The following is an 11,225-nucleotide window of genomic DNA, read 5'->3' as shown; positions in this document are numbered from 1 at the left end:
AGGAAGCAGAAAGGCTCAAGTCCCTTCCCCGGGTGGGTCGGTGCAGGAACTGAATTTCAGCAAATGTTTATTGGCGCCGACTCAGTATTGGGCCCCGTGTTAAGCGCCAGGAGATGAAGCAGAATGAAGCGTGCTTTGTCCCGGAGGAGCTCAGGTCAGTAACACATTCCTCGTGGGCTTTGCTAACTTTTATCCTGGGACTTGTCAGGGGTGTTAGTGGCAACTAGATCCATTCACACTTTTCTTCTAAAGATTTCAAAACCGAGGCAACGAGACGTGGCGTGGGAGTGAAGGAGCGATGGCTGCGGGGACTGGTGTCGGGCTGGGGCCGCCAGGCGCAGACAAGTCGCAGCGATGCCAGCCGAGGCTCTGGGCGGCCAGACCGGAGGACCGCGGGCCGGGTGGGCCGAGCAGAGTCCACGCCGGCAGCCAGGGGGCGGCGTTCCGGCTCGTGCGGCCGCCGGCCACCTGGGCTCCGGCCCCCCGCTCCCCGCCTGCCCTGTCCGCCGGCCGGCGCTGAGCGAGCTGGAGATCTCAGCGCTGCGAGCGGCAGGAGCAGAGGCGCGCGGGGCGGGGAGGCGGTCCGCGCGGGGGCGGCGGGACTCGGGTGGGGGGCTCGAGGGACGCCGAGCCCCGCCCCGCCCCTCCTCTCTCCTCCTTCAGGACCGGAGGAGCGGGGAGCATGGACCAAACCTCGCTGCTCTGGCACCATGACGCCCGTCCGCTTCGTGGTGGCTCTGATTTTAGGGCTGCTCCCCGTAGTGGTCAGCTCTGAGCCGGTCCTCCGTTACCCCCTCCACCACCGCCACCGCCATCCGCGCCTGCCGAGTCCCCAGTTTCCTTCCCACCTTCCCACCCAGCAGCGGCCGCGGAGGACGCCCCTGTCCCCTCTGGCGCGTGCCCCGCGCCCCCCGCCGGCGCCCGGTGCGCAGAGCCCGCTTGCCCTCCACGCGGGGCGAGCGATCCGGCCGCACCCCGGGGGCTGCCCCGCCGGCGGGCCCTGGGTCAACGTGACGGACTTCGGCGCCCCGTGTCTGCGCTGGGCCGACGTGCCACCCCTGCTGGAGCGGTCGCCCCCGGCGGGCTGGGCTCCACTGCGAGGGCAGCGCCACAACTTCTGCCGGAGCACTGACGGCGCGGGCAGACCCTGGTGCTTCTACCGGAACGCTCGCGGCCGCGGGGACTGGGGCTACTGTGCCTGCGGACACGGTGAGCAGCCTCGGGAGGCGGGGAGCCTGCGGGCCTTGGAGACGGCGTGGGGTGCGCCCGCAGCGGGAGAGGTAGTGGGGTTGCGTTGCCCAGGGTGATGGGAGCACCACGTCACCAGCCAAGTGCTTTGATACCTTGACGTTAACTTCCCAAGGTGTGCTTTGCATGAAGGTCGTCAGGGGCGATGGTTTCTATGCCAGGTGCTGCGCTCTGGGTGCCTGGACACCGTGTGTGCGCGCGCCGCGCGTGCCCCGGGTGGATGTGTGTTCGTTCTCTAGATCAGCTCGCCAGGAGGGTGTTACCATATTTACACAGAAGGGACAAAACAAAGGATGAGATAACGTTTCTAATTACTTGCTTAGAAAAGGGAAATGTTAAATTTAATATGACAACCTATAACTTTCCCCCTCCCCATAGACCCGGATTTTAAAAAATGTGGTAAAAATTTTGCCGTACGTCCACCATTGACCCATATTTCAAAAAGTATGGCAAAATTTCTGTGCCAAAATAAAACTTGTCAAAATGATGTTCACATTCTGTGGCAGAGTGTGGTAAATATCAGTGAGTGAAGGAAAAACAAAGGGGAAAGATACAATGGTAGCTATTTAGGGAAGAAGCAACTTGAAATAGGCAAGCGCAGCTTTCAAGAATGGCATTATTTGCTGTGTGTGCTGTTTGTGGAAATTCAGGATTAATTGATAAAGAGATAAAGTTGGTAAGATGTTTTAATTTCGTGGTAATAAAAGCATCACGTTACTAGATTTAATGTAAGTGAATAATCTGCCTTTGAATAGTGCTTCGTTTTGGGATTTTGTTTAATATGAGCGCCCCCCCCCCCCAACTTAATAGCTGAGGGTGAAAAACCTTAGGCTTCAAAGTTTAAATTTTCCTTCAAAAAATTGGTGGCAGCTCTCCATCAAGCTGTGGGGCAGGGGTCTCATGACTCGGGACTGTGAAATCTGCTGTACTGGGTGCTGTTGAAGGTGACGTGGAGGTTAGCTTTCCCAGTGCCCTCTTCTCCTCCAGACGTTTGTATTTATCGGTGCCTTCAGTTGCATTAGCGCTTTGAGCTAAAGGGGAGTGAGAGGAGATTCAGATCAATTGTCCTTCACCCTACAGGATGAAGTCATCGCTGTACTTGAGTCTCGGGACAGAATGCCAATGTGGCTGTGAAAAAACTGAGCCGAAACCAAGCAAAGAGTCCTAGCGCTGTTTCATCATTTACTGTTAGACTGTTCGTAGTAAAAGCTCATGTTTAGTAAACATCAACGTTTTTTCATTTTCCTACTATTATGTTTCATGTTTCCTGTTTTATATATAGCTCTAGAAAGAAAAAAAATGGAATTCAAAGTTAGAACACTATAGGGATGTATTATGGCTCTCTTTCTGACTCATAACTTTTAACGTTGTATTCCACACGAGGGGAGTAGCTTGTCCTGTGATTCCTCCCACCCCCTTGTGTAGAGGAGAAATTTAAACGTAACAGCAGCACACATTCTTCGTGATGCCGTTATATTCATAGCTAAATCTCACCAGACAAAACTCCAAACACTGCGTCATAGCAGTGCCCAAGAGAAACAAAAGAAACCACCAAGATAGGAGATAAATGCCTCCCTTCCTCCCCCAAAAAGCCCCACAAAAAAGCTAGGAAAGCAGTCTACTGGCTGTGTAATAATTACTGTCACAGACTCAGTCTTGATAACGCATTCTGTCATTTGCTTCTCACCTTCTGATTGGGCATAACTGACACCTTCAAAACGACTAGCATATTCTGAACTTGATGGCTTTTTGGCCCTAATTTACGTAGGAGTGTGCACAAAGCTATCATGGTGTGGTGAAAGGAATATGGAATCTTGTTTCAGAAAACACTAGTTGTTGGTGTTGGCTCTGCCCGGAGCTGTGCAGTGTTGGGTAAGACTCCTGTGCCCCAGAGCTGTTGTTTCCTTGTCTGGAGAAAAGCAAGTTTTGAATGGACTGATTCAAGGACTTCTCCAGCTCTGAGAACGTCCCCAGACAACATGCCTGATGATAACTACTAGGCTTTCCTGAGCATTCACTCCCTGGCGGATGCTAGGCTAAGCGTGTTCTGTATTAGTTTTCTCATTGAATTCTCATGGCGTCATTATAAGGTAGCGAGTGCACATTTTCACTTCACAGCTCCTTTTGCTCTAGTGCTTTAATCATATAAGCATGTAGAAATATCTGTGCGGTCTAATGGTCCTATTTTTTGTGGCTTATGGGCTCCTCTAAGGACAAGAAAGGGACTTATGTTTGGTCCAAAGCACACGATTTCCAGTCTCTTATGATTTGAAAATATTCAGTGTTTTCTTTCTTTTTCCCTTTACAAAAAACGACTAGGACAAAAGGAAAGAACATTTGTAGTAATGAGATCCCTTCTTTAAAAAATAAGCCGGAGGCCCGAGTTACATATCTGGTTGCATCAAGAGAAATGAGGAGTTCGGGGCCCCACGGTGGGGAGCTGGTGGAGGCCTAGTTGAAGCGGTGCTGGGATCTCAGGTGAGTTGGCCAGGCCGGGTCACCCCGTGGCTGGAATGTCTGAGAAGGAGAAAGGTGGTGTCTGGGCCCTGGTCCTGTGAAACTTGCCGATTGGTAATTAAGGATCACTGGGGGGAGTGGCACACCCTGAGTCAGCCCACCGAGTGAGTTCTCACGAGCAGGAAAGTCGTCTGGGGAGTGTTACAATGGAGACACCTGGGCTCTAGTTTATGTTTTCTTTGGATCTGGCTCAAGAATGTGCATTCCTGGTGGGCAGTCAAGGTGGTTTGGATGCCTCAGACCTTTTGTCCCAGTCAGGAAGAGTGATGGAGACCATCAGAACACACATAAAACACAGTGGTGGGTGATCATACCGACGACCTGGGTCCACCATTCTGTGACTTCACCCTGCAGGTGAGGACCAAGGTAAGGCACGCTGTGGTAGCTGTTGTGTGGTTTAGAAAATGGCAGCACTGGCGTTTCTGTGACCAGTGTGAAACAATGACAACTTAGTGTACCGGCATCTGGTTACTAACTGAATGCGAGCCAGGTTATTCTCACGTTTCTGCAGGAAGAATGAACAGGCAAGCGACCCCTCCCCGCCCAACAATACCTTGCAATAACTTAGAGCTGCCTGACGAGGAAGGGAAGTTACTTTCCAGTCTCTGTTGGTCAAGGCAGACGGGCAACTTGTTTGACTCTGGGTTAGGAGGTCCTCTTTGTTATAGCAGCCGAGTGGAACCCAACCATAGGTGACTGATGAATGATGGGCGAAACAGGTGCAATAAATGATAATGCTCCAGTACCAGAAAGAACGACTCATCGATCTGCCCTTTGTCGTGTTCCTCTGATCCGTTCTCGTGCACTGCCCACACAAATCTCCTGCATCAAAACAAATAGAGAGAGCGGACTTGCGGGAAGAGAACTATTGCTAACGTGCCGTACTCTTTGAAGCCCATCTGGTGTTTGAAGTGAATGTTAATCAAGAAGTTGGCTGAAATCTGTCCCTGCTTTTAAATGCTGCATCTTGATTTTGTGTAGCAGGTGCTGAAATACATTTATTAGCAATGCCAGATTTGATACATTTCCTGGCTGGATTTTAAATATTGAGTTCAATCTGCTTTTCAGGTAAGGCAGATATAAAATACTGTGACCTAGGGTATTATCTGACTGTTTGTGTGAAAATGTTTTCAAGAAGAAAATAAGATATCCAGTTGCTATTGCCTTTTATGAGTGATTATCTGGGACTATATATGCATATGTGTAATAGAGAAGTGCTTATGATAATGTAAAGGAGAAAAGATAGATACAAAATATATATACATTATGACTAACTGAAAATAAAAATGCCTGTGGTAAATTTGGAAGAGAAAACAAATGATAATTATGAATGTGGGTATGAGTGTGGCTTGGATCGTTTAGGATGGTTTTGATGGCCAAGAATGGAAAACCCAATTCACAGTAACTGAAGTAATAAGGACCTTGGTGTTCCTATTACAAGAAGTCAGCCTCCAACATGGTCCAACTCTGTTCCTCTGCTACTCTCTTGACTCCTTTGTTCTCTAAGTGTGGCTTTTATTATTATGCTGGTGGTTATTCCAGGTTTCACACTGAGATAGAGCAATTTGCAGAAGAAAGAGAGGGCCCTTCTTCACACTTGCCCCCTTGAAAGAGCAAGGGAACCTTCCTAGAATTCCCCACAGACTTTCTCCCGCATTCCACTGGCCAAGACTGTGGCATTCTCTGAAAGGAAACTACAATGGGCATGATTACCTAGATCCAGGACCGCACACATGGGGACAGCCCAGCAGGAGGAAGCAAAACAGTTGTGGCGGAGAGCCAAGTGGGTCTGCTCACAAGTGTGGTTAGGGGTTGTCCTTACATTTGGGAAACTTCGTGCAATTAAAAATAGTCATAAGTAATTTTAAAAATCATGCTATGAAACGCTACATGCATTTTCTTAACAATATGTGGATGAAACATTTACACCCAGATTTGATTGGTAAAGCATGTTTACTTGTTTTACGTGAAATGGATAGTTCCACAATTGTTAGGAATATAGATGTTAGGAAAACATGGTTTAATTCTGGATATTAAGCATCCACCACCCCCGCCCCTGAATTGACTCAAAGACAGCAGTCCTCTGAAGTGCCCCTTTCTGTCTGCCTAGTGAGCAGGCACCCTGCTGTGAGTTGGGAACAGCTGGTTCAGACTGTCTTCTACCTGGTTGACGTGTCCTTGTTAGAAAATCAGGAAAAGGTTATTTTTGCCTCTTTACCATCTTCATTTTCCAGAGTAGTTCCCTCCTCTTACCCCTTGTCTCTCTTCCTGCGAATCAGCGCAATAGTAATAAAAATGTTGTATGCAAATGCACTAAAGTCATGAGATTTTTTTTTTCTCTCCTACAAGCCACGCTTGCATATTCAGCGTCAATGCCTTGTATTAGGATCACCAGACATGCTTATTCTTGCAACAAGACAAGGATATATTCATTAAGTGTTTTCTGCGCTCACATTGGGAGCAGAATTTACAAAGATGAATAAAGTCACCTGTGTCCTCTGGTTGAGGACACCCACCCTCTGACTGAGATGTCAGAAGAATATTGAGCATTTTCATTACCTTTCCTGTGATACCTGCTCTGGGAGACAGATAAGAGGATCGCTATTAGGAGTAGTTTGAGTTTATCACCCAGTGCTGTACAGTCAAATGGTAATACTCAGACCATCTGCTCATGTGTGAACAGTTCGGAGATACACAACTGGTGAAATTTCCTGCTAGGGTTATATGCATCTAATGTTAGTGTACCGTAACTTTACAATGTATGGAGTCTTCTTCTTCTGCGTTGTACTGTATAATGTTTTAAACCAAGAAATGATTGATAAGGTTTGTAAGTTCCTAATAAACCCAATGTAAGTGGGGAGCCTTGCTTATTCGGAGGATACTCCCTGATTTTGAACTAGACCAGTTCAGATTCTCTTCTCAGTACTAACGTCTACATGAATAATACATGACAATTAATATGAATTATAGATGTGAACTAATGGAGGCAGATTCAGTTCCGTTGGATCTCGGTTCAGGGGGATGCTCCATACGTTAAACATGATTTGCTCGCATTTTGACATGGCACGATTCAAGAAAATCTATTTCACAAGGCTAAAACTCGTTTTAGTTATGAGTGAATATAATCGTAGACAAAAATAGTATACCTTAGTACTGCCAAATAGGGCACAGGAAGAAAATACCATCAAATTTAATCTAGCCTCCCCTATTGTACTTGAAAAATTCAACTGACAGCCCCCAATTCAGTTATCTTTAGGCAATGCGAATTTTCTGTATATTTCATAAGTATGATAGGAAATGATCAGTTAATATATTTCCCAGTGTTGCTTTTGGTGTAACACATAGGATTGCATTTAATTCTTTTGTCAAATATGTGGATTAAATTGTCTAATGTGTAATAGGCTTTTTCCTATTCTTTTGAATACTTCATAAACTGAATTTTCTGTATCACTTTCAGCGTTACATATTACTTTTTGTCAAGGGTCTGATGTTACCAGCATGCGTTCTTTTCTGATCCCACTAGAACGATAGAAATGGATAAAATTAATTATTTTGTGGCTCTGTGAAGTTCAGTAATAGATGAGAAAGGATTTCTGTGATAACGCTATTTTACTCATTTATCAAACAGTGATTTTAAAAGATTAACAATATTTATTATTAATTCTATTCAGAAAACTCTACTGAGATGGACCTTTTATTTTTGTTGTTCTTTTCTTTCTCTTCAAGTGAGCGAATGCTATTGTCTAAGTACATTTGAAGCAGGTAACTAGATAGGCATATCTTTTCCTTTGGTGGCCTTTGCAGGGAGGTGGATTTAGAGAACAAAGACAGCTGATCTTTGGTTCTTTTCCTAACATTGCTTGTAGGCCTCCTTGCAGCTCTGCGTATGACAAGGTACGTGGCCAGAAGCCGTAGCACCATAGCCGCTGCTTGCGCTGCTGTCCCCACAAACTGATTGGCTTAAACAACAGAGACTGACTGTTTCACAGCCTGGACACTCCCAGTCCAAGAGCGAGGTGTGGGCAGAGCCAGGCTCCCGCTAAAGGCACGAGGCGTAGAGCTGTTCCAGGGCTGTCTCCCAGCTTCTGCTACTTCCCTGGCTGTGGGCGTGTGAGGCCAGGGTCAGATGGCCTCCCGCTCTGTGCGCATCTGTATCCACATACGTCCTTTGAATAAGAACTCCGTCATATTGGACTAGAACCCACCCCAATGACCTCCTCTTAACCTCGTCCTCTGCAAAGACCATTTCCACACAAGGTCATATTCATACGGCCTGGGGGTTAGGACTTGAACATCTTTTCGGGGACACAATGTTCAACCCACCACAATAGCCTTAAAGGATAAAAATCCAATGAGACTGCAAAGGGAATTTTAATCTAGTCTGCGCTGCTTCTCCTATTACCTTGTATTGATCAAGACACGTAAAATGGTTTCAGGGAGCCCCCATGCAATGTCTTTTTGTTTGGGGAATTCCTGTTTCTCAGCACAGTTGCCCATAAAGCAAATTTCTATAATACGGATCTTTTATATTCCCTTTTCTTTATGAAACTGGAGCTATAGCTACATAGAAGAAAAATAGTAGTACAGTCAAATGACAATAAGTTCCACATTTCTGGAAGAGAATCAAGATGATTGAATTCTGAGCATCGTTGGACCTTAGCACGTTGCGCCTTTAGGTGGTTGCAATACCAGCAGACGGTACAGTTGACTGTTTTTTTCCTTTTCTTTCCTTTCCTTTCTTCTCACTTCACTTCACTTTTGTTTGTGCACCAGTTCATTTCATGAACTCAGGGCTCCTCTCCATGACATGCCGTCACGCATAGCTTTACAGGCCAGACTTTCTGCACTCACTGGGTTAGTGAATACATTTGTTATGCCTATTATAGTTGACCTAAAACCTCTGTTTGAGACTTCAGATTTTAAATTGTTATTTTCAACACATTTTAAAAATAGGACTATTTAGAACAGAATAGTTTTCATCAAAATGGCCCTTGAGAGACTTAGAGACAGCGCAGTCCTGGGTCCACTGGGTGTGGTCCACGGATGTTAGCTCAGACCAGGGGGTATCACCGAGTGCCAGGCTGGAAAAGAGAGTGTGGACGAAGGAGGAGGGATCACGTTTTGATAATGAAAGATGGTGCCAATTGAGCAGTTTTTGGCCAAACAAAGAATCTGGTCTAGAATTTATCCGAAGAACTTTATTGTTACTAGGATAGCAATATCAGTGATTTTACCAGGGCATGCATGACCTTTGTGGATTGCTTTACTGTTTCATCCTTTTAAGAAAACAAATCGAAAGAACGGTAACTGAGCTAAGGCTATTTCTCCTCAACCTTGTTACTGTGTACCTATAAATTTGTGCAGAGGTACTGTCCTCTCCACATTTGTGGACCCACAGGACACCTCAGCCCCATTGGAAGATCCAGCCTCAAGTGTAGAATGCCAGAAAGCCACTTCTCTCCCGTGTTTCCGTGTCCATCACGTCTCCAGGCTGCCCTGTGCGTGTGCTGGCTACTTTATTCTCATAGAGGGCTTGCTGGATTAGTTGCACTATTTCAAGTGGAATGGTGAAAGCCAACATGGCATAATGTATCAAGCGATCCCTGGAGTGCTTATTACATCGCAGGGTCTTGGCTCGGGTTTGGAGACGGGTGGTGGTATCAGCTGGGATCTAGGAGACAGTGGCCCTGGCTCTGCATCTGCTCAGCTGATTTGCTCCTCAGCTTCCTCGGCTGGAAATTGAGGGAAACGAGTTATAGTTTCTAAGATCTCGACCACGTCCGCTATTCTAAGAAAATAAATGAAGCCAGAACGAAGTAAAACCAAAACCTACTGCCTACCTTAAATGTATACAGTGTAAATGGTGTGTTCATACTTTTATTGTTTTGGAGCATATTATTATAGTGATATTTTAAAATACAGCTTTTTCACAAACAAATTTAGAAGAATTATGGACTTCATAGAACTGTACTCCATTAAGAAAAACTCTGAATCCAAGGTAGATTTTTCAGAATATTTTAGAAAATTTCATGACCTTCAGGAAAGGACAGACTGTGTGCAAGGACCCTGGGAAGCACGCGTGTGTGTGCATTGGGGTGTTGCTGTTGGGATGGCTACTGACGGAGTTGTTAGTCAGTGACACACAAATCGCCTTCCCACAACTGCAAGTATTTGTGTTCACTTGTAAAGGAAAGTTGGATGAGAGCTCCACATTTCTTGCCATACAGCAGATACAGTGAATGCAGGCTTTCACAGCATGTCTGAAACATCAGAGACATGACGGCGGAACTGGTAGTTGACTGGAAACATCTCCCACTCTATGATTGCTCTTAGATGGGTGTTAAGGTAACTGTTACACTTCATGCAGTTTTCACCTTCTCATCTCTAAATGCCTTATATTTTTACATGATATGCATGCATCATTTCTTCTTGATAGCCTTTTAGTGATTTAGGCACTATTTTGTATTTTATTATGATTATTTAACCTGTGTAAGTAGACGTCCAGTTTGTTTCCACTACTAGAACTTTCAACCTTTTGACATGAGTCATTTGATGGAGGGTGGGGATTAATAAAGAGATAATAGAGTAACTATCATTTCAAATACTGTTTGAGGTGAACAGATGAAGTCCTTCAAAGGAAATAGACTGCTGGCATTTGTAATATGCCTGATACCATGTGGGTCTCTATAGAAGAGATTTTGTGATTAAAAAATCGTTAAAGTTCCGTTAAATTCTTCAGACATTTTTCTTTAAAAATATTCGGCAGTTCACACTTTTCACTGAGCGAGACAGGGCTTCCTCCTGCTTACCCTGAATTGAAGAGGTTTAAAATATATGAATGAGGTTTAGATCAGCTGCCATAAGAGAGACCATGCCCATGTCCTCCCCTGAAGAATCCGGCCTTCGCAGTACTTTGCTTTGTCTCCACTGATTATTGCCTTTTGTTTGAATTAAATAGCACTGTGTTTGTCATGAAAAATAGGATCTGCTTTTCTTAAATAGTTACATTTTTTTTCAAGGATGGCAGTGTGGAAAATAATAATGGTAGATGACTAGGCTAGTGAAAATGACATGGATGGATAAGTTGTGAATCTAATATTTTTGCAAACATTTGAAGCCATACGTAATAACTTCAAAATGTGCAAAATATGCTAGAATTTTCGGTAAGACTTAATTTCTTAATTTCTTAACCTACAAAATAAAGGCCATCCTAAGTGACTTCTCACAGAACTTTGTCAAATCTTAAGTTGTCTGAGTTGGATTTTGTCTGTTGAAATGTCCCAGTTGCTGCCCTTCGTAACGACTCCGCAAACCAGGACCCATTGAGAAGAGAAATGGAGGGCCTCCATCCACACTGAAGGCTGGGACTGAAAGTGGTATTTTTCCTGGGGGTGCTGGAATTTAAATTTTCTCTCTTTTAAAGATTGAGAGGAATGACTCAAATCGTGGACTATGGAACA

The 11,225-nt window shown here is 45.2% G+C and overlaps 1 protein-coding gene across 1 annotated transcript in view; it reads left to right on the top strand.

Moving 5' to 3' along the window:
* Positions 1–507: 507 nt before the first annotated feature.
* The window catches only part of PRSS12 (serine protease 12), a 56,616-nt gene continuing 45,898 nt past the window's right edge, over positions 508–11,225 (top strand). Inside the window, 1 exon segment of the mRNA XM_033133923.1 lies at positions 508–1,209. Within this exon segment, the coding sequence (XP_032989814.1) occupies positions 711–1,209 (499 nt within the window). The 5' untranslated portion in view covers positions 508–710.

This window comes from Rhinolophus ferrumequinum, chromosome 18 (genome assembly GCF_004115265.2).
Source record: "Rhinolophus ferrumequinum isolate MPI-CBG mRhiFer1 chromosome 18, mRhiFer1_v1.p, whole genome shotgun sequence".
Classification (NCBI taxonomy): domain Eukaryota; kingdom Metazoa; phylum Chordata; class Mammalia; order Chiroptera; family Rhinolophidae; genus Rhinolophus; species Rhinolophus ferrumequinum.
Note: the sequence above shows the minus strand (reverse complement) of the source record. Positions and strands in the feature narration are given on the sequence as shown.